At 41.5% G+C, this 22,789-nt stretch overlaps 1 protein-coding gene across 1 annotated transcript in view; it reads left to right on the forward strand.

Moving 5' to 3' along the window:
* kirrel3l (kirre like nephrin family adhesion molecule 3, like) overlaps window positions 1-20,577 on the forward strand; it is a 40,558-nt gene extending 19,981 nt beyond the window's left edge. Inside the window, exons 2-15 of the mRNA XM_084419059.1 lie at window positions 5,326-5,478; window positions 6,211-6,360; window positions 8,232-8,389; window positions 10,050-10,200; window positions 10,668-10,773; window positions 11,178-11,326; window positions 11,898-12,025; window positions 13,569-13,695; window positions 13,960-14,060; window positions 16,505-16,703; window positions 18,435-18,542; window positions 18,750-18,859; window positions 19,257-19,346; window positions 19,620-20,577. Coding sequence (XP_084275185.1) covers window positions 5,326-5,478; window positions 6,211-6,360; window positions 8,232-8,389; window positions 10,050-10,200; window positions 10,668-10,773; window positions 11,178-11,326; window positions 11,898-12,025; window positions 13,569-13,695; window positions 13,960-14,060; window positions 16,505-16,703; window positions 18,435-18,542; window positions 18,750-18,859; window positions 19,257-19,346; window positions 19,620-20,117 — 2,228 coding nt within the window. The 3' untranslated portion in view covers window positions 20,118-20,577. The remainder of the gene's footprint in view (window positions 1-5,325; window positions 5,479-6,210; window positions 6,361-8,231; window positions 8,390-10,049; window positions 10,201-10,667; window positions 10,774-11,177; window positions 11,327-11,897; window positions 12,026-13,568; window positions 13,696-13,959; window positions 14,061-16,504; window positions 16,704-18,434; window positions 18,543-18,749; window positions 18,860-19,256; window positions 19,347-19,619) is intronic.
* The last annotated feature ends 2,212 nt before the right edge of the window (window positions 20,578-22,789 follow it).

Here is a 22,789-nt window from a genome sequence, read left to right on the forward strand (position 1 = left end):
AGGGATTGGAGGGGCTAGAAAAAGAGAGGGAAGGACAGAGGAAGAAGGTGTGATGGATGGATGAGCTGTATGGTCGTCCTGAAAAGGGTCTCGTACTGTGCCAGGATGCTTACAATAGACTGCAGACTGAATAAGAGGCTAGGAGGATTAAACCCCTGCAAACAGCTCTTAAAAAGCTGTTAGGCTGCAATTTAGACAGAAAACAACACTGAAAGTGAAAAAGGAAAGGGGGAGAAAGATGCGACTGGAATGTTAGGCAGTAGATAAGGTGCAGAAGATGAGACCAGGCAAATAGGAAGGCAAGAACGAAGGAGAAGAGAAAGGAATGAATTGTGGCAGGTTCTGAAACCGCAGAAACAAATACCAGTGGCCCTTGGCTCAGTTTGTTTGGACATTAGGTAGAGGAGACGGCTATGTTTACAAGGGAGACTTTTCGAGATGCAGCCTAGAGAATGTTACAGGGACTTTGGTTTAACACATCTTCACATCTGCGTAAACTATTTCACACACACGCACACAAACACACTCACCCTCCACAATGAGAATGAAACAATAGAGAGTCTACCCACACCAAACAAAAGGATAATTCCATGGCGCAGAATGGAGCTCAGCTCTTTCCAGCTTGGGTTTAGTGGCCTTATCTGAAGCAGGCACAATGGATCACTCTTAGCCAGCCCTGTTTATTTCCAGCAAGTTACTTTTTCACGCTAGTTTTCTCTTTTTCCTCTGCACTCATCCACGCCTTTACCTTTCTTTGTCTTGTATTCCAATCTGTCCTCTGGACAAGTCATGAGCACAATGCTTAAGGTGGTGTTTGTACTTAATAGAAGAGCAGGCTACGGTAAGGGTGAATTGAACATTTCAGTGATTTTTTTTTGTGGATTTTATATTATTTACAGGACAGGAAAATGGAATTAATTGGATTGAGATATAACATCTGAATTCAAATGTGTCTCACATGCATTTGTTGAATTATCTATCTATCTATCTACATAGATTTTTAGCATGATCATGAATCCATGTGAGCTGTATTACCCTCCTGCAACATATTCACTGTTTATAATCAGGGTTGTCAGAACAAACAGTGAAGAGGTTGAGGGAGGGCTAAATATGGCTTGACATGGGATAAATATTCTGATTTATCTGCAACTGTGCCAGGGGCGAAACCAAGTGCCACACACACACGAACATAGACTTTCGCTAATACCATCAAGACTCCCCGCTGTCCCTAGTGAGGGTAGACCAGAGAGGGATCATTGCTAACATCTGTTCGTCCGTTCGTCCCAGTGAGGCAGAGTGCATAGCTCTCTCCTCAGACACATCCTGGGCTCTAAAAACAGCCTGGAGAAACTAGGGGAGAGTGAGAGAAAAAAGCAAAGCTCTTTAATATGTCATGATCAAGTCAGGCACAGCTGCAGTTGCACTTAACATGTGACAAAAAAAGACAAAGTCACTGTGTCAAAGTAGCAACTAAATGTGAGCCACAATCCCCACAGTACGCCTGCCCTATTTACGCCACCACATGAACACACACTCCTCTCTGCTTCCATCCAGTGCCGTGAAATGATATTCCATTTTGAAAAAAATCCGGATTAAAGTGTATCAGGCCAAGTGTGTTATGACCTTGTTACTAGGGGAAGGGGGAACGCGTAAACACACAGGCACACACAGATGCCACACACTGTGGAGCAAATCACAACGTAGGTTTTAGAGACGGCTTTCTCTGTCTTATCCCACGCACCTCTTTATTTGTTATGGTACCTTGTAATGACATTGCACGAGCCAGACAGCCATGTTAATACCAAGCCTTTTGTCTGACCTGCTCATGTGAGTACCGTATTTATTATCCTGTTTTATATTTTATATATGAACTTTTGTTAATGTAAAATCAGTTTTTGTTCTTTCCATGAGTGCATTCTAAGCAGGACCAGCTTAGAAATCCTCAAAAGGGTCCACCTATAAAAATGTTCAATTCTCTCCAACGATTGCTTCTCTTCATCTCAACACCTCCTCCTTTTTATTCATCTTTTCCTGCTTTCATCCCTCTCTTCTCTGTCAGGAATGAACTCATGTAATTAAGCCGCTAACATGCCGTTAAAGAATTGGCTAATTCAGCAAGGAGGAATTATTCCAATTTGAAATGACTCATTAACCAGATGTGATATTTTGTTGAGCTTCTCTTGGAGCAAGATTTGGAGAGCGCTGAATCACTCCCGTGGTGTGAACTCATTTCGTTATATGTGTGGGTTTGTGTGTGTGAATGTCTACATGCATTGCAAGGGTAATGAACATGCTTTTGGTTTTGCTCATAAGGCCAAGTGCGTGCATTGATACAGGTGCATAACTTGTAAATGGGCCTGAATGCAAGCTGTGAATGTCTTGTGTGTGAGAGAGTGATTAAAGACATGCACAGAGGCACAACTCAGTAAGGGGTCTAAAGAGGAACTATTGAATGTACAAAAGCCCTTAAACATCGGCTCATCCTGATGAATTATCACCGCTCGTAAACATTTAGATGCTGGGGCAAGATTCTTTAATTGCAATCGATGTTCATCCAGTACCTGATGCAAAAAGGAGAATCCCAGAAGCACAACACAATTACAGTATCTGTAAAAAGACTCAATATCTCATAAAAGTGGCGCTCCAGGGATGGCAGAAGTGTACAAAAAAAAAGAACAATTCTATATGAACATACACTTAAAGTCTTGGCTTAGAAATACTGCCGCTAATAATAATGTCAAGAAGAGTTTTGTTTTTGACAAAAGAGTCATATTTAGCACTTTTGATCTCATATTTAGCTAATCATGATGTAAAAAAACTAGGTAGCTCTTTGGAAGAGACACCACTAGTTCTTAGCATTTGGTATCCTCCTCTCAGTAACAGTTCCCATGGGAATGGGAACTTGTGGGATACAGGGTGATATTAGGGTAGCAGGTGGCAGAGTCAGGCCATGTTTTTCCCTTATATTTATTTAAATTTTGAAATGGCTATTTTGATTTGTGTTTTTACCTACTATTTAATGTGTCTGTCCAGTAAAAGGTTGGCGCAGTACAAGAAAAAGACAAGGGAGTACAGTAAGCATACTTCCATTTTATTGCTATTTCTTTTCCTGTCCATCCTCAAGAGAAGAAAAGAGGATTGTCAGCACTAGTGGGAGAAAAAAGCACGTTTGAAAATACCTGAAATCTGCACTGGCCTTTGCCTTGGAGGGAAAGAAAGCTTATGTTTTTGAGAGAGAATACTGGTGTGGGGTTGTGTAGGAGGTTAGGGGGTGGATGGTCTTTGCTGCACCCCTTGATGGAGTGGATAATTGAGTCTTGACCAAACTCTGTCAGCCAAGCTCGGAAGCCCCTTTTCAGCTCAAAGAAATGCAGTGAGAATGATGAAGTGAGAGAGAGAGAGTGAGAACAACAGAGAGTGAGAGAGGATGGAGGAGAAAGAAAATCCTGGGCTCCCTCAGGGGGGGAAAAGCCGCTATTGAAAAGCTATTAAACTTGCATTTAGCAGGATTGATTGGAAATGAAGAGGCCTATTAAAACCAAGGGACAAGGGGACAATAGTGTGTTTCTGGCCACCGTATGTTGCCCTCCTTTCACCATCTTGCTGGCCCCCCTGGGGTGGGGCCCCCTACCCTGTCTGTTTAAACACCCCTGGCCCAAAGAGAGAAGTTTCAGAGGGGTTTAGCACCAGCTGAATAGACCCCTCTTTATCCACCACTGGCACGCTATTCTCCTATTTAAACCACACAGAAATAAAAGGGCAAAGAAAAGGAAAGGCAGAAAAAATCGGGGGACGGTCCTTTTCTTTTTGAAGAACCAGTAACAACCCTCCCCTTCTAAAACCTCCATCAAATTGTGCTCTTTCTTCCCTCGCCCTTTCTGAAATCTCATGTGAATGGATTAGTTACTTCTGGCTGGTTGCCATCTTTCTACTTTCAAGAGGGCTCATGATGCACCAGATCCAATCATAAAGCTCTTGCAATGGAGAAACACATAAATGTGTGTAAGAAGACCATGTGTGTATATAAAAGTGATTGGAATAGTGAGAGAGAGATGGATGTTTGTTGTTTAGTCTGGACACATTTATCTTGAGAGCTTCTATGCAAATCAGGCAGGAAAAACAGAGTAAAAAGTGTTTGAAAAGGAGAAAGAAAGATAGCAGCAAAGCCAAAATAGAGGGAAGGCAGTGCGGTGGCAGGTGCCTTTCTTAGCCCACGACGGATGGCTCTCATGGGACGCTGAAAGCGCCTTTGATTGTTTAACCAACAATTTTACTAAAAAACAGCACTTCCCCCACCCTGGGAAGAAGTAACAGATTCTCTGGCTCAACGGGGCATTGCTTTCCATGTCATTCTATGCAGGTTGCCATATGGGCATAGGAAAGAGTTAAATAAGTCATGACCAGCTGACGCCTAGACCCCTTGCCAAGTTCAGAATATCAAACTGTTGTAAAATGTGTTATGGACTGTGCCTTTTTCCTTCCAACCGGAAGATGATGCAATATTAGTCTTTTCTGCATCAATCAGTTGCCACTCACTGGCCTTGGTAAAAAAAAAAAAAAACCCTGAGCACAGTGTGTGACCAGTCGTAAAACTTCAATTAAAAGAGTGTGTTGGGTAGGCAAAATGGTTTTAGATCAGTGTAAAAGAGTAATATGTTCCTAGAGCCCAGTGCATGGGTACTGCAAGGAAAATTGTGTTTCATTGTGTAACTGGAAGAGTATTACCAGCTGCAGAGAGATGGTGAATGCGAGCTGGAATGGCTCTTGCTGATTCAGCGCTAATATACTATCGCACTAATGTGTTCTGTGCTTTCCCATCTCTCTCCCTGTGCAAAATCACTGACCTGAAAGTGGACTGGTTAGAGCAAAATGACAGATAGGCTTCAGCATTAGGAGGGAGAGCCTTACTGTAGTTTACCATGGTAATCCAACTAGCTACTGGTCTATTTCCAGTCCAGCCTTGTAGGCAGACTGATGCAAAGAAAGGTGCCACTTCTGCATTTAAAGAAAAACTCAATATGACTGGAAGAGAATAAATGCTATGGGCATGCCTTTTTAACCAAAAAAAGTTGCAAACAGGATGTGATAGATTGAAGCCCATCAGTGAATTTGTATACTGCCATGAAGTCTTAAGGATGCTTCAGTTTTACAATGTGTGATATAAATTTCATTAACAGCAGGGTCCACTAGGTGGCAGCACTCACATTTATGGTGTTTCTTTCAAGAACAAGTCAAAGAAGATAATGGAATATGGCGTGCTTATTATACATATTTTACAATATCAAACAACAACCAACGTTTTTTTCTTCTTTTTTTTCTCTGCAGTGTCTCAAGCAGCCTACTTCTCCCAGCAGCCCCAGGACCAAGTAGTTGTTGCTGGCCAATCAGTAACCTTGCCCTGTGTGATTGTGGGATATCGGGGCATGGTGCAGTGGACCAAAGATGGCCTGGCATTAGGTGGTGAACGAGACCTACCTGGTAAGAGTTGTTCAAAAGCTAAACGAACAGTGAGGTTAAAAGTCATTCCATTTAACAGTGCTTTTCATCGAAGTCACTTTTAAAAATTGAGTTGAAAGGAAAGGAAAAAAACGAAGTCAACGTAATTAATTTTCAAGGTGTTTCTAAATGGTGCACTGGTTTGTAATTAGCTAGAAACCCAGTTTCCTATATGTCAACCAAATTTAGAGCAAGTAGCAAGGCAGAAATGATGCTGTTCCCCCAGGAGATACACAATGCTTATTGAAGTCCATTTACCAAGGCTTAGTGTCCTCTTATCTTCATCTTTTTCAAAGGGCAGTATCCCTCCTCTGCAGTGAATATGTGTTTGAGTAATGTCACAGTCTTACTTCCTAGGCTCTATTGAGTGAAGAAACGGGAAGGCAAACAAACACTGCGGCTAATGCAAACTAGCGTTTAATTTGTCTAATCATTTCAGCCGTCTGCTTGGGCTGAGGTGGAGAATCAATCACCGCTCATGTCACGCACTGACATTTAAAATGATTTCCCCAGCAGCTTTGAAATTAGCAACCTGGACAGTTAAGGCTATCTCTGTGTGCTATGCTGGCTGCATGAGCGAGGCATCTCACATGTTGCCGCTGACCAAGTGACACAAAGATGCTAATGCACAAAGAACTGGATCTCAAAACTAGCCCTACCTGTGATGGCAATATGTGTGTGCATATCTCTAACAGTGCTGTTTGTGTGGACCAGGTTGGGTACGTTACTCTCTGGTGGGAGACCCGCTATCAGGTGAGCACAGCTTGGTGATCGATTCAGCTGAGCTAGGCGATGATGCAGTCTACGAGTGTCAAGCCACGCAGGCTGGGCTCCGATCACACAGAGCCAAACTGACGGTGCTGGGTAAGAACTGTGTGTGTGTGTGTGTGTGTGATATGAGTGAGTGTGATTGAGAGTGAGAAGAAACCACTGCAATATAACTCTTCTGCAACTGATTAAAAGCGGGGGGAATAGAGCATTCCTCATAGTCCCCAATTTCATTAACAGTATTTAAAATACTGCCTCAAATTCGTAACACTGCAAATTTCTCTGCTCCGCATAAACACTTCAGAGATCCCACCCCCATGCAATCGTAAGTCATTCCTTCATTTTTTATTCACAATTTTAAATCACGCCACAGCAGGACTCTTTTTTTTTTATCAAACCAAGTCAACATAAACCCTGAAAAAATGTCCCACCCCTTCCTCACTGTTTCTTTACCCCTCTCTCTGTAGCCTTCTGACACTTAACACAGTGAAGGGCCAAGGAAATGTGATTGCAGCAGTCACAAATGACTTGCGTGAATGGTTAAAAGTCAAAGTCTGCACAGTTAGCACATTCTACAGTGACTCACAGAATTCATCAACCACAGGGCTGCTTTTACATTAACGCAATATGATTGATCTACATACTCTCCGGCATTTAGCGACAGGGGTAGAGGGGGGAGACTGAGGGAGTGTGTGGGGGGTGAGGGGGTGGGGGTGGGGGGGTCACTGGGGATTTCAGCTCAGTGCTGCATTGCTGACACCTGGTGGCCCAACTTGGACAAAGCTGGGTTGTATAGTATCTGAAAAAAACAGATCTCCCCCACAGCATAAGTATATCATGGGCTAAAAATATGGGACGTTAAAGAATTAGTGCTATGAGAATGATAAAGCCAAAGTTTGTTACTGCAAAATAACAACAATTCTGTCTCTAATTGAACAGAGTTGGCACACCCACACAGACTCACCAAAGAAAAGTAGGGCTACAACAATAGCCTTTGTGCACACTGCCGATGTTTGGCGTGCTGTTTGAATTCCCAGACTAGAGTGTAGCGAATATGCCAGCTCCTGCATGAAGGGAAAGAGGTGTGTGTGTACGTATATGTGAGCGATCATGTGTGTACGTGCATGTAGGGGCATGTGGGGAAATCAATGCAGCCGGATGAGACCAAAGCAATCCAACAGAGTCAAAAAAGTCAACGGCAGGAGTGCAGTCGAGGGAATCCGCATGGAAATTAGAATCACCTCGCACACGGATTCCATTAGCGCCTGGGCAAGACCAGCGAAAAGACCTCTGACAATTCTGATACAAAAACAGAAATTGGTTCAGAGAAAAGGAGCAGGACAGACGGAAGAGTGTACCACAGAAAGATTCTTTTTTTGCACGCGTTTCTGTGCGTACTGCGAGTGGGACACCTTCATCAAAGGTGGCAGACACTATTTGCCTAAGGCTTGCACACAGGCATGCAAACAAATGAACAAATCAGTAATTCAGATGAAACGGGCCTGCGGCAGAGTGCCTGTAAATAGACTCATAATAGCAAATCTCAGCCATGTTAAAAGGGCCATGAGTACTGTCTTAACCTTTTTCAGGGAGAGCCTATCTCGCTCAATCTCTCTGTCCATTTACCAGCCTGTTCTGTATAGGTCAAACCAGCTAAATTAAATGCTTCTGCACTGCAGTCAGGAAGAGGTTAGGGTATGGATTTATACATGTTTAAAAATACACTACATTTTGAACAATCTTTGATAGAGTTGAATTAAACTGAATAGTCTACTGGTCTTTAGGACACTTGAATTTAACATTGTTATGTTGATTAACCATGTTGGTTGCCAGCAAAATATTAATTTGAAAAACATTCCAGCCCTAGTGTATATGGAATTTCCATATAGGAAATATATCCACATGTGATGGCTTTAAATGGCCTTCATGTTTTTTCTCACAAATAATGTTATTTTGTATTTTTTCAGTGCCACCTTCAGATCCTGTAGTAGAAGGAGGGCCAGTTGTTCGACTGAAAGCTCACACCCCTCATAACCTGACATGCCGGGCATCTGGAGCCAAACCTGCCGCAGAAATAACATGGTACCGAGATGGAGAGATAATGCACGATGCCATCTACTCAAAGGTGAGGCTGTGGACACATCAGTCTTTACTGACAGGCATGACAGTCACTATGGCTGATTACAACTTAGGATATCTGTCTTGCCTCTTACCTGTCCTTCACATTAATTCTATCTCACAGTGCACAAGCAAAGTTGCGAAAACTCTCGAATTCAATCTCTGTATGTCTCATCCTCATCACCCCACCGCAAGCTGCCTCCTTTTGTGCCTCTATTTTCTCTCACTCTCGCTGTTGCTCTAATACTCGAGCATAACTGGAGCATGTCAAAGCTCAGACAGGCATAAGCGTTTGATACAGTTTCCGCTGAGAGAGAAAGAGCAAAGGAGAGAGAGAGAGAGAGAGAGAGAGAGAGAAAGGAAGAGGGTGGGAGAGGAGGGGAAATCAGCCACAACAATGCCGAAACACAATGGGAAGTGCGGTGGAGCATGAACCGGGTGCAACTGCGAAAGTGTCACATTTGTCATGCTCTCTGACCACGCTAAATGACACTAAATGACACGTTTAAAGGGGGAAAAGTGAGCAGTGAATCGAGGGAAGAGGAGGAAAGCAAGAGAGAAAGAAAGACAGATGAAACTCTGAAAGTAGATGAGGGAAAAATGAACACGGGAGAAGCTTGTTTAAGAGTGAGGTAGAAAACTCAAAGCCATTTTGATTTAAGCCGGAGAAAAAAAATGAAATGGAAAGCCACATGAAGACACAAAGAACAAAGTGAAGGAATGTGAAAAAGCTAGACAGAGTAGTTGGAGAGAGCAGATGAGCAATAATAAAAGGACAGTGAGTGGAAGGCTGATGACAGGCGGCATCGTGACTCGATCTAGCGTGAAAATGCATTCAGCGTGTCGGAGGTTAAGCGTGTGACCTGCCATCGATTCGCCCCAGGCTCTCCAGGGAGCTGTCTTCCCATAATGCTCCTGCCCCAGTACAGCACTGTGTCTTTCCCCCCTCCAAACGTCCCAAATCTAAAACTCCGCCTCATCCTCCATTAAGGCTGTCTTGTAGTTTCATCGGGCAGCAATTCACCTAGACTGTACACCTCTCCCTACTTAGGTGTATTGATTTAATGTATTGATTCACACAATAAATAGATTCCGAAGATGATGTGCAGCAGGAAGAGCTGATAGACAGATCTTTGGGAAAATGAGCTAACGGCAGAATGGTCCCGGCAGCGTTGTAAAATACAAACGCACACCTGCCTCGCTAAACTGATGGCAGCTTTAATTCTCTGCAATGCTCAACCTACAGTGCTGGCACAGACTTGAGCTCAAATGGGATTACTGGCATCATGGGAATTCCTTATTAAATTAGGACTTGCATCAGGAAATATAGGACAATTAGATTAGGATTATCATGTCTGTGTGATTTTAACAGTGATAACAAGATGAGAGAAACAGCTGTGTTTTGTATGTGAAGTACACCGACCATTAGGGCGAAATAACATTTCGGTAGCCATGCTGTCTGTCAAATGCCTCTTCTTATTTCAATTCAAAGGCTGTCGCACGTAATAGAAATTACAGTTAGTTTTGTTAAGAGCTGCCCATGACATTTTTTTCAGAACATTTCATTGATGCATTCTATTTTCAGAGAGCTAAAGCAATTTGTTCCACCAGTACTGATACGGTCTCAGTTTTTTAACTGTTTTCACACTGTATTACTGTCTTTTCAGACTTTGATGGAGGATGGAAAGAGAGAAACAGCGGTTAGCTTGCTACCCATGGTGCCTGAGGACAGCGATTCTGGACGTACCTACACCTGCAGGGTCCTAAACCCAGCCGCCCCTGCAGGTCGCCAAACTTCGGTTACCATCAATGTTCAGCGTGAGTATTACTTATATATTATTTTTTTTAAATAGTCTTGTCTGTGATGCAGAACGTGTGGTGCTTTAATTTTGCAGGTTGAGGCCACATGTTTTTTTATTTGTATACTGAATACTTGAAAACAACAGTGGCTACTTAGTGTTTTCTAAAGTGAAAAAGTTTAGCACGTAAAAAATGTTTTGTCACATTAAAAATATAATGGAGAGCAATATTTCAGAATAAGATTAGTGATTCTATAAATGTGTGAATTGGTTTGAATATGTTTGCAAGGAACTGTGCAATTGTCTCTAGATTAGCAGGGGGTTTTTATGGTAAAAAAAAATATGTGTAATTGGACGGGCAAATGGATTTTAAAAAAGGATTGTGACTTAGATTTACACACCTGGAGCTTGGCAGTAAAGTCATTGGGAAGGATTTGTAAAGCCTCTATTGCTGCAGTGAATCTAATCCTGCATGTTTCCTTCCAGATCCTCCGTCTGTGACTCTGTCTGTTCAGCCTCAGACGGTGATGGAGGGAGCAAAAGTGTTGTTCATCTGCTCTGCCTCTGCCAACCCTGAGATCACAGGTTACAGGTAAGCACATTTAATATCACAACAGACTCACTGCATAATACCAGATTATCCACTCCATCAGATTTGGGTTTGAGGGTAAACCCCAAATTGGATATAAATTACAGATCAAATGCTTTGTGCACAGTTGCTTCAATGTTTGGTGTTAATAATAGTTTGCATTGTAAAGGTAGCAACATCACTAAGAAGATTAATGGTGAATCTTATAAATGAATACATTTTCATCAAGGGCGTAGATTTGGTTTGAACATTGGGGGGGTTGAAGTTTGGGTCTGCATATTTTTCATGTGATCATGGTATAAATATTGGGGGGGTTGTAATGCATAGATTTAAATATTGGGGGGGTTATCTCCCCCCAACCCCCCCACAAATTACACCCCTGATTTTCATCATCATGTTTCAAACAGATGGTCCAAAGGTGGGATTCCTATCTCAGAGGCCAATGGCGACAGCCTCGAGGTGACCGTAGATCACTCTTACTTCACAGACCCAGTTTCCTGCGAGGTGTCCAACTCAGTAGGAAGTACTAATGTCAGCACCTTGGTGGATGTACAATGTAAGTACTTTTCTGCCAAAGAAAAAAAGCTGTATTGGTCAGCCTGCCTGTGTAATGACATTTAAATCTCTATTTCTGTCTTTTTTCCCTCAAATTACAGGAAGCAAATATATATATATATATATATATATATATATATATATATTTTAGAGATGTAGAGTTTGTTGTATTAAAAGTGCTAGATAAACTACCCACCTTTTTCTACCGACCATGTATTTTGGTCTTCATGTGGATGTTTTAAACATGAAGTATCTGTTAAATAAGATATATTTTCATTCAGTACAGTCTAACAGCAGTGTTAGGTATAATCAACCTCATTATACATTTTCATATACAAGAGGAAAACAATACACAGTCATATCTTTTCCTTCAAAAATATAGAAACATACGTACCTCCCACAATCTCTTCTTGAAATGACCTTTATTTCCTACTTGTATTCTAGCATATTTCTCTTAATAAGACTGAAGATGAGAACAGTGTAATGGGCTTCATTCTTGTTTTGTGCACACAAAAACACACTGTAATGAAATGTACAAGAACACAATATGAATCCACATCTTTCATTTGCAGTTGGTCCCAGGTTGCTGACAGAACCAAAACCCCAGACAGTGGACATAGGAATGGATGCTGCTTTCACTTGTTCTTGGACGGGCAACCCTCCCCTCACTCTGGCCTGGACCAAACAAGGATCCAGTGTGGTATGGTGACCTCTTCTCTTCTTCTTTCTAAATATGGCATACCATCTGTTCAACAGCTGCAACAGCAGTCCTGTTTGAATCATTCTACAAGTTTTAGATTTAATTTGATTTCTATTAGGATATGGAATGATTGGGTCGCAATGATTCAGAACACCTTTTGTTTTGTTTGACAATCCATTGTTTCTCCAGCCCAGTTTTTGTTTGACCCAGTACACATATTCCATCTCAATTTAGCAAGTTATTAACTCAAAAAAGGTTCATTACATTAACAAGTATATTAATGTTCAAGTCATATCTAATTGTTTATGGCACCAGAATCAACACCAGATTTTCCCCACCTCCAAAATCCCAATTTAACCCCTGTCTGTACAGAAAATATCAAATGATTTTCTGCTCAGAGCTGGGTGGCTAATGGATGGCATTTCTGTTTACGGTGCATTTACAAGAATATGGCAAATGGATAAAATGATTGCTAGCCTAAAATGAAAGTTTAGCTCCAGAAGGGGTGTGAAATGCATCAGCCTATTCTGCTCTAAGTGTTTCTCTGCTGCTGCTTAATCAGATTTCATAAAGAGCCTGAGAAAGCAAACAAAAAGCGAGAGAGGAAGGAAAGAGAGAGTGGGAGGCTAAGGCTGAAAAGCCAGAAGGTTCTGATGAGGCAATCAGTTAATTTTGCCATGACTACATCCCTCCACCCTGCCCTTCCTGAGTATGGGCCGATCTGATCCACAAGTAGAGCGTTTACTTCATCGCCACAAGATATGGATTAATTGGCTAATTCGATGAGTGCCGGCGAATGAAAAATCGAGGCGAGTGCTAAACGGATTAATCACAGTTTGGCGGCATCGAGAGGGGAAGGAGGGGAGGGGAGGGGGAAGAGGGTGCTCTAATGATCAATGGCTTCTAACAAGTGACCACAGTGTGTGCACTAGAGGCGAAGGAGCACAAGTATCTGCTCACACTCCGGAAATTTTTGCACTGCCATTGTCGTAGGTTTAATTAGAGCAGTGGGTTGACTCAGAGGACCCAGGCTGGAGCGCTTTAGACAGTAATTAAGATTGCTGCAGACGAAATTACAGGCGGAGTCAATGCTTTCCCGTTGGTATTGGTGGCATTGGTCTTTCTCTTGTGTGAGCCACAAACTACAAAATGGATGACTGGTGCTAATGGGGCCATCTCTGAGGGCCATGGCTTGATCTGTCTGGAACAAAAAAATCATGCTGTGTGTCTACACAATCTTCCCAATCATGCTGGGGAAATATTGACATGCTGTAATGATTTTCATTCCACAACTTGCTAGAAAGATAAGACTTTAACAGGAAGTGAAAAACATCAATATTACAAACAGGCACTGTCATACAGACATTTGATAGAAAGTGTATAGTTATATTTGGTGTGTGGTAATCTGTTGGTATAGATTATTGACATGTGGTTTGTGGCAAGCTCTTACCTAATGTTTATATCTGTGGTCACTTGATGATACATGTCTTGGTATAGCAACATATCTGAACATCTGGCTATTCTTGTTCATTTTATTTAACAGGTGCTCAGCAATAGTAACACCCTGCAGCTGAAGGCAGTCACCCAAGATGATTCTGGGACGTACACCTGTAAAGCCATCGTGCCACGTATTGGTGTGGCCGAGAGAGATGTAACTCTAACTGTCAATGGTAACCAAATGCTGTCTTTTTATTTCATTTGTTTGTTTTTTTCTCTCTCATAATTTCCAGATTTCATCCATGATATGCTCTGTTCCAAAACCATGAGTTGGATTCTTTTACTAGGGTTTGGAACAAAAGCTGTAATTTTTACTATTAATCAGTCTTGCATTTAGTCTTGAGTGCACAAAGACCATCATCTTTGCTTTCATTAGCACCCTTAGTAAGTACGATTTCTCTTCATCTCTGTTTCTCTTTCTCACACAAACACTACAGGCCCTCCCATCATCACGGCTGAGGCCACGCAGCAGGCCGTCAAGCATTCTAAGGGCAAACTGGAGTGTCTGGTGGGCAGCAGCCCTCCTCCTGACAAGATCGTAAGTATACTTTCTCCTATTTCTGTATGTGTGTGTTTGCTAGCTATCTGATGCTTAGTCTAGCATTATTCCTGACAAGCTTGTTTGTGAGCCTCTCCCTTGAGCAGGTGCTCTCTGTGTGTGCACATCACACGCTCAAGCTCCCTTCCACCAATATCTTCTCTTTCCTTGCTCCTGTTTCTCTTTCCCTGTCTTTCCATATCTGACACCCACACAAACATACACTTGCGCAGCTACACAGCCCCGTTCCCCTATTAGAGAGCGCTCGATGAGAGGGCTGATCCTGTATCTCACCTCTTCCACCCTCAAGCGTGCAGAGGCGAACTGCACTAATGCCAGGGTCTGCAGAGAAGACCTCCAGCCCTCTAGGCTCCTCTTCAACGACGAGCAATTAGTGCATAGCACTGCTGACCTCCCATGACCTCATAGTACGTGGGAAGGCATTTCAGTGGATAATTAGGGTCTAAGTTGGAGAAGCAGCGAGAAGAAGGGGGAAGCATAGAGATACACAGAGACAGATGGAAGCAAGGGTAACTAAAAGCAATGATGTAAAGAAGGAATCAGAGAGGAAGAAAAAAATCTAATCCTGGAAACAGTGACAGGTGGGGATTCAGGGTGTTATTGCCTGTTATTCCTTCACCTCAGGCCAGTCAAGGGAGGACTTCTCTGAGATGCTATTTCACCTCTTTGCCAGAAAGGTGAAGTGAAGAAACAATGGCTTGTTCTCTCTCTCTGAGTAGCTTTGAGATTTCAGACTGACCTTCTGCTAGACAGGAGCTACTTGTCTTCCCTGAACGCTTTTTCACAAAGCTCTTTTTCGCAAAGCGAGGCACAACGCTGTTGGTAAACCAACTCGACATGACAGCGAGCACAAGAAAAATTCTAATCTCTGACACTGAGTTTAAGACACTGAATGTCTAGTACTGGGTTGACAATTGTTTATATCCATGTCCTTAATTCTTTTATGCTCAAAATGCCACTTTTGTTGCTGTGCTGGTTGGACTAGGGTTGAATTTATAATGATGTTTTAAGTCAACCTGGAATCAAAATGGACCCCATTCACTTAATACTAGGAATCAGGTTTTTTCAGATCAGGTGCCCCTGATCCCATCCGAATATTGAATATCTGCCGATTTAGAGTTCCGATCTGATACTTGTATTTTCTTAGTGCTTGGAGCAAATTTCAAGTACATTAGAGGTATTAAAATCAATCCAATGTATACAGGGATGTGCAGAGAGTTTCTCAGGGCTCAAATGTAAATTGTAAAAGACTCAATTATCAAAATCAACTGAGTGATTCCAATATAACTACTACTACTACAGTAATTATATGTATAGGCCTATACACACACACACACAGACCTATAATTCTAATAATAAGATGCTCTCTTTCTCTCTTTCCAGTTGGAAAACACACTTGAAAATGCATATCGCCACCTACTGCACAACACCGCATTGACATCTGTTTTAAAATAAAGGATCGGGCTTAGGATAGCCGAAACCGATCAGTTAAAAAAAATTCTTAATCAGCCCTGATCCCGATCCTTGAGATCAGCACGGGACATCCCTACTTAATACATGTTCCTGGTCATATTGTAAATGATTCAATAGTGCATGTTATAAATAAAACTTATGAACTTTTTGCTTGACATCAAGAATCCCTCTTACCTTTTCATAATCAAATCAGTAAAATCAGTTGTAACTGTTGTAATCAGTTGTAAACATTTAATGCTTGCTTAAAGGGTTAGTTCACACAAAAATGAAAATTCTGTCAGTAATTACTCACCCTCATGTTGTTCCAACCCCGTAAGACTTTCGTTCATCTTCGGAACACAAATTAAGATATGTTTTTTATTAAATCTGAGAGCTGGATCACTCCTCCATAGGCCTCTACGGGATCGAAACTTGCCGGCCCAGAAAGTTAGAAAAGACAATGTTTAAAATAGTCCAAGTGACTACATTGGCTCAACCAAAAGTTTATCAAGCGACGAGAATACTTTTTGTGCGCAAAAAACCCCTAAAATAACGATTTTATTCAGCTATTCATTTTCTTCTGTGTGGGCCTCTGACGTGAGTTCACGTAATGTAACAGCGCAGTGCTTCTGTGTGCTACTTTTTGCGCACAAAAAGTATTTACGTCGCTTGATAAACTTATGGTTGAGCCACTGTATTCACTTGGATTATTTTAAACATTGTCTTTGCTCACTTTCTGGGCCGGCAAGTTTCGATCCCATTGAAGCCTATGGAGGAGTGATCCAGCTCTCAGATTTAATCAAAAATATCTTAATTTGTGTTCCGAAGATGAACGACAGTCTTACAGGGTTGGAACAACATGAGAGTGTGTAATTACTGACATAATTTTCATTTTTGGGTGAACTAACCCTTTAAAGTGTGAGAAAAAGATTGTTTCTGTGCCTTACACCTCGTTGTCTCTTCCTCCTCAGGTGTGGACATTTGGTGACATGATCTTGTCATCTGGCTCTTCTGGTCGTTTCTCCGTGCAGACAGTAAACAGTGACCAAGGGGTCCTCTCCTCGCTAATCCTCTCAGAGACCCTGGCCCAAGATTTCCAGCTTCGATACAACTGCACTGCTTGGAACCGCTTCGGTACAGGCACAGCACTGGTCACTCTTGAAGAGCAAGGTATGGGTCCTCATGCCAAATTATCCAGTGTAAAACATCCTTTCATCAAGCAATATAGTACCAGTCAAAAGTTTGGACACACCTAATTCCTTACTATTACTTTGTTCCACCTTTTAGAATGGTAGTGGTCATTAAATTATGAAATGACATGAAATTAAGTATGGAAATGATGTAATGATCAAACAAATGAATTATTTATGTGAAATAAATCAAAACTATTTTATATTTTAGCTTCTTTGAAGTGTACAGCCCATGCTTTTACATCTCTGAGCTGAGATGCTTTTAAAAAAACATTGAATTGAAATTAGTATTGATTGTATTTATGATTCTCACAGTCTTCAGAACTTTTTGAAGCTAAAATGCATAAACGAAGAAGCTTAAATGCATAAAATTACTTTTTAGACAAATATAAAGTGTGCCTATGTAAAACTTTCTTAACAAAAAAACAGTCAAGTGTGTCCATACGTTTGACTGGTAGTGCAGATCAGCGAGGAAATGTTTGGGGGAATTTTCTGAGAAGTGTTGGGTTGAGAGAGTCAAAATGGAGGGGTGAGAAGCAAACAACTGAAAGTAAAGTGAGAAAAGTGGCATGGGGTTTTAGATTTGGGTATGGGCCAAGCTCTGTTTGGCACCATTGCTTTAATAATTGAAGGACGGTTGATTTTAAAACACTGACAGTAAGTTGTAGGGTTTGTCCACCTTAGAGTTTGTGCCTTTTATTTAAGATTAGTCATGACAAGCTGTAATCCAGTTTGAGTCAGCTCTATGCAGGGAATGCATCTCAAAACACCCTGCAACTCTGTGCTAATCTTAATTATACACCACCAAATCAATATCATTTAATCAGGAGATGGTCGACTTAATGAATACATTCGTTCCATAACAAAGATATAGATTTTGAGCCTGAATGAATTAAATCAAGACCTAATGTACGACATGGGTATGTGACGCTTCACTGCCTGTTACATTTTGTATGCACAGTGCACCATCTTAAATTTGTTTAAATAAGACTAAGAGCGTGGTAGACGGCTTGAGCCTTTGTACTGGGAGACACCAAAAATAAGGTCTTCGCCAGCAATTTGCATCAAGGCAGCAGAGCCAAGTCTCTGGAGAGGCAGACAGTGCTATCTCCTGGAATCTCTAATTAGATTACTGTCGGCTGCCTCGCTGCATGTCAGGTCTGGTTACCCCTCTTCCACCAGAGATTAGAGACAATAGCTGGGTCCTGTGATGCCACTGCGGATCACACTAGATGAATTTCTATATGTTGCGCTTGAGTTTGGACGTGGCTTGGAAAAAGAGTTCCTGGTTGAACGCATTTGTCAAGCAGACAGCCTTTCTTGAATCACCTGGAGAACTGGCATACCTTTTGATAATATGAAATTTAAATCATCTCACAAATAACTGTCAAGAACATGTCTGAATCATACTTTAGCCCCAAAGTTTAAAGCAAAAAAAGAAAAGAAAAGAAAATGAACCCTATTTAGGATCTATAAAATTGATGGTGACATTTTTTTCAACCTCTAAATATGATTATGGCAGGACAAAAAGTGTAGAAGGACAAACTAAGCTATGTGACCAATATAATCGAAATATAAAATCATTAAACCCACTTGTTTTGTAACTGACCTTGTAATGCTGTGAAATGCATGTGCAGCCTGAATTTGGGTTGTCTTCAATCTCTGCAATTTGAGAGATAGTGGCTTAATAGAATACCTGTTTCCCTTATAGAGGCCCTCCCCTTGCTAATCATAATTGGAGCATCGGTGGGCGGAGGCTGCGTCTTCATCGTTTGTGTCATTACCCTGGTTTCCATCTGCTGCCGCCACACTGCTAAAGGTGAGGTCAAAGGTCAGATGTTATCTGAGAGTTCTTATTCCCTCCTCAAAAAACATGATACAGTAGAAATCAAACAAACTAACTAGACAGAGGTTAATTATGGGGCCACCTCTTTGCCTGGAGCAGTGTTGACCTTTTCACCTCTCTGGAAATCTTCTCACCGTTCACCTCATTAATCTCTATACACTGCGCTATTTCCTCACCCAGGCAAAAAGGGCACACGTCTGTCAAAGAGCGACATCCGCGTACAAATCGTACACAGTGACCACAACGCAGCAAGAGGAAATGACGATGAGGAGGATGTGAAGGAGCCTATGGTAAGCCCCTCTCAAAACAATGCAGAAATGCTCAGAATATTCTTATAGATAGGAATAGCTTTTACATCATGTTCCTTTCAAGTGCCATACTGTAGGAAAAACAAGAACAGGGTTCTCAGCCCATTTTAATTCTATAATATAGTTGCATATTTCCAAAGGAAATTGGATATGCAATAAGAAAACAAAATGTTAGGCTATATCTGTCTTGAAAACAATATGTCGAGAAAAATGAGAGGCCTTATAGTCATTTATTATATTTTACTTATTAAAAATGTCTACTGATAATTTGTTTACAATAAGACCAGGAGATAGGGACACTATTAATTATGAGTGTATGACATTTAACATACCATAGACAGTGAACAGTCTCTAACCCAAATTTCTGTTCGTTTCTCAGGCTCCCAACAGCAGTGAGTCTCCAGGAACCTCTCGCACAGAGCACAGCGACCTACTGGAGGAGGAGGAGGACGAGAGATCAGATATCAAGGTATTACATTTCACAAAGCATGAATCTGATGGTTAATCTGATAAAAGCAAAAGGTTGTTTCAAAGGATTGAGGAAACTATTGTACTTAATAACACTAACTTGCTGAAAACATATTTGTATTACACTACAAGTTTGGATAATGTTCAAGAAAGCCTACAGTTATTGGTCAGTTACAAACTTCTAGCTAGCACCTAACCAAAATAAATTGCATGTGTTTAATTCAGTACAAAATTTAAAATCTTTCTGACAAGTGTTTTTTTTCTTTCTTCCTAGGACCCCACCAATGGCTACTACAATGTGCGGGCTCACGAGGACCGCAACATCACGAGAACTGGCTTCTCCGAATATGTCCCTAATGCTCGCCCAGTCTACACTCCCTCTCAGCTTCCCTCGCCGAGCCCCTTATACGGCCAACAGTCCACTCAGCCTCGGATTTATGACTTCTCCCAACGTTACGCCACAACCCCTGCCACACGCACCACCTATGAGCAACAGCAGTCACAACAACCACAGCAACAACAGCAAACTCCCACCATCTACCCCCAGGAGCCAGTCTATGCAGGCTCTGCCTACCTGCCCGCCACCTACGGTCGCGCCTTTACAAGCTACGTCAAACCCGCCTCCTTCGAAAAGGTTGACGGATACGAGCATTCAGATCAGGCCAGCAAAGTATCTAGCTCCTCCCGTTTCTCATACGCATCCTCGCAGGTGTCGTCACAGCAGTCAGACTATGGGCGGCCCTCGCAGCAACGCATGCAGACTCATGTGTGAAGGCTCCCTAAAAGCCCCGCTGAGGGTCTGGCATGATCAGTGTCACAAGGACATTCTTCTGAATTGGCTTCAGGAGGGATTAAGCAAACTTTAAACTGAGATACAAGAGGCGGAAAAGCTTTATTGCTGTCTTGAAGTGAATGTTGGATCGATGAGAAACTTCTTTCGAAAGAACTACGACGTGCCACTTAAGCTTAGAAGTCACCTTCAAAGCTACTGATTTTCTTCGCCCAAATGCTGAACTTTAGGGGAAATGAACACTGTCCGTCAATTCATTGCACTGTATTTCTGCAAAATTTCTCCAGCACTAACTCTTCTAGATCTTGGAGAGAGAGCAGTGCTGTGGAGAAGTGCCCTCATGAACTAACCTTTGTAAATGGGGACAAGCCCATGACACTATGCTGAAACAATCAAAATTACATGAAATAAAAAGTAAAAAAAAAAAAAAGTAAAAAAAAAATGTGTTTGTTGGCATGCTGATGGAATTGTAAGCACATTTGTGTATCAATGACAACATGTCTTGCCTACACAAAGTGGCTCAAAGTTCAATCCACAAAGCAGGGGAGCAGAAGAAGGCAGAGCGCATGTGCTCACCCTAAGATATTTCTTCAGAAGCTCTATCTGCAATCTGCACTGCTGTTGGGCTCTCAAGAGAGTGTTTATGTAAAGTCTCAATGGACCAGTGCAGGAAACTGGAATCTGGAATGCTTTGGTTAAAAAATAAAAATAAGAATAAAAAAAATTGACAAAATCCATAAAATGTATTTCTGTCTGTTTGATGGAACCAGGATTGGCCAATCCCCAAAGAAGCTAATTTAGAGGTGCAGTGTTTTTAAATTATGCTCTCAAGAATTTGTTGCAGAGTTCAGAGTAGAGCCCATTTCGGGACCATGATTTCTTAAGCCAAGCCATGTACGGCAAACCTAAATTACCACACGGTCTAGCAGCGTGCAGTAATACTCTTGTAATGTTCCTTATGTGACCACTGTATGTTATTAAATACAGAGTGTGCCAAGGTGACTGTTATGTCATGCTGACATTGCTGACACCGTCAGGTAGCACCAACATGTTTACATAGAAGAAGAAAAAAAAACAGAAAAATAAATAGCAAGTAAAATGCAGTACTGTCCATATCCACTTAGAGCCACTTCAATGACTGTACAAATTGTTGGGAAATTCACTCCTGTCTGTTGCATGCAGATGATGTGTGTACGTGAACGTATTCAGCATTTCTTCTCATCTGTTTGTTCCTTGTGTGAGAAACCGCTTACTGCACCCTTCGTCAATTCGATCATGGAGACTTGCATTTGGAGGTTTCCATACTGCCATTTTCCTTTAAGCCTGAATGGTTGGCTCCATTTGGAAAGATAAAAAAAAAACTCAAATTGAACTGTAAGATACGTGAAACATTGCTTGTCTTTATTTTTATATTTTATATAAGCCTTAATGTACAGCGTGTAAGCTGCTCTATTGTAAAGTACCTTTATATTCTAAAATGCATATATCTATATCTTTGAGTTGACTTTATTTGGTTCACAACGGTTTTTTACCCCATGTTACTTATCAGTTTTGGAGAGGTGAAAAGTGTCACACAACTAATTGACTTTTTCCTTCCGTTTCTTTTTTAATAATGTTCAAATGATTTTATTTGCTAAAAAATGAGCTATTGTTGCTTGTAACTTTGTACACATATTTATATTTAAATAAAACCATTTCAAATAATATCTGCTCTGACTGGAGTGAGTTTGGCACACATCGCTGGGTCTCGTCAAATGTCATGAGGGAATGAGGACAAACAATACCGGGGCTGCCGAGTTGATGAATACATAAATTAGCAGTGATGCCTATGTTGATTCTCTTATTCCCGCGGCGACAGCAGGGTTTTTAATAAAGACGGATGAGATTCCCAAGCCTCCCGCTGTCTGCGTATCAAACATAGCAGGCATAGGCCGTCTCCCCCAACGCAACGAAATATTGCGCTGACGGAGCGGGTGTTGTGTGACAACATTATCTTGTCATGTCACCCAGTCTCTCAGATTTCATCATGTCATGCTGAGCTTCACCGCAGGGAGTGTTGAAGACATAAACACGTACTCAGCATTAAACAAATGGCTAAACAAAACAAAAACGGATGGCTACTCTGGTAAATTCAGGGTCATGTTTCCATCAGCTGTCATCATCCCTTGCAAACTATCACTGCCAAAAATACACAATTAACCCAACAGAGTGCACAAGAGTGCATAGATACATGATGGAGAGAGGAGGCATTAACATTAAGTGGCATGGCATATTACACACGTCACTATGCTTAGTGGCACATCCGGTTTTCATTGGCATGTGCCACTAAAACTTGTAAAGTGTCGATGGATTGCATCATGTGCCACTGACAATGATGGGGAACGTGTCACTGTATGTTGTGGTACCTCTAGTAGTGACAGACAGATTAGTTGAGCAGCTGTACTGGTGTAGTTGTGACATAAAGTCCTAAATACATAAAAATCTGTTTTAACGTATTTACAAATCAGTAATATTTTTTTTTTCCCAAACATGTGGTCAGTTTGTGGCACATCTGCATTTGAGTGGCATGTGCCACTGAATGTTACAGTGTGCTTTACTGAATGTTGTTGATCACGAAAATTGCCCATTCTAGGAAACCACATGAAATAAAAGTA

This window comes from Rutilus rutilus (genome assembly GCF_951802725.1).
Source record: "Rutilus rutilus genome assembly, chromosome: 9".
In the NCBI taxonomy this organism is placed as follows: Eukaryota; Metazoa; Chordata; class Actinopteri; order Cypriniformes; family Leuciscidae; genus Rutilus; species Rutilus rutilus.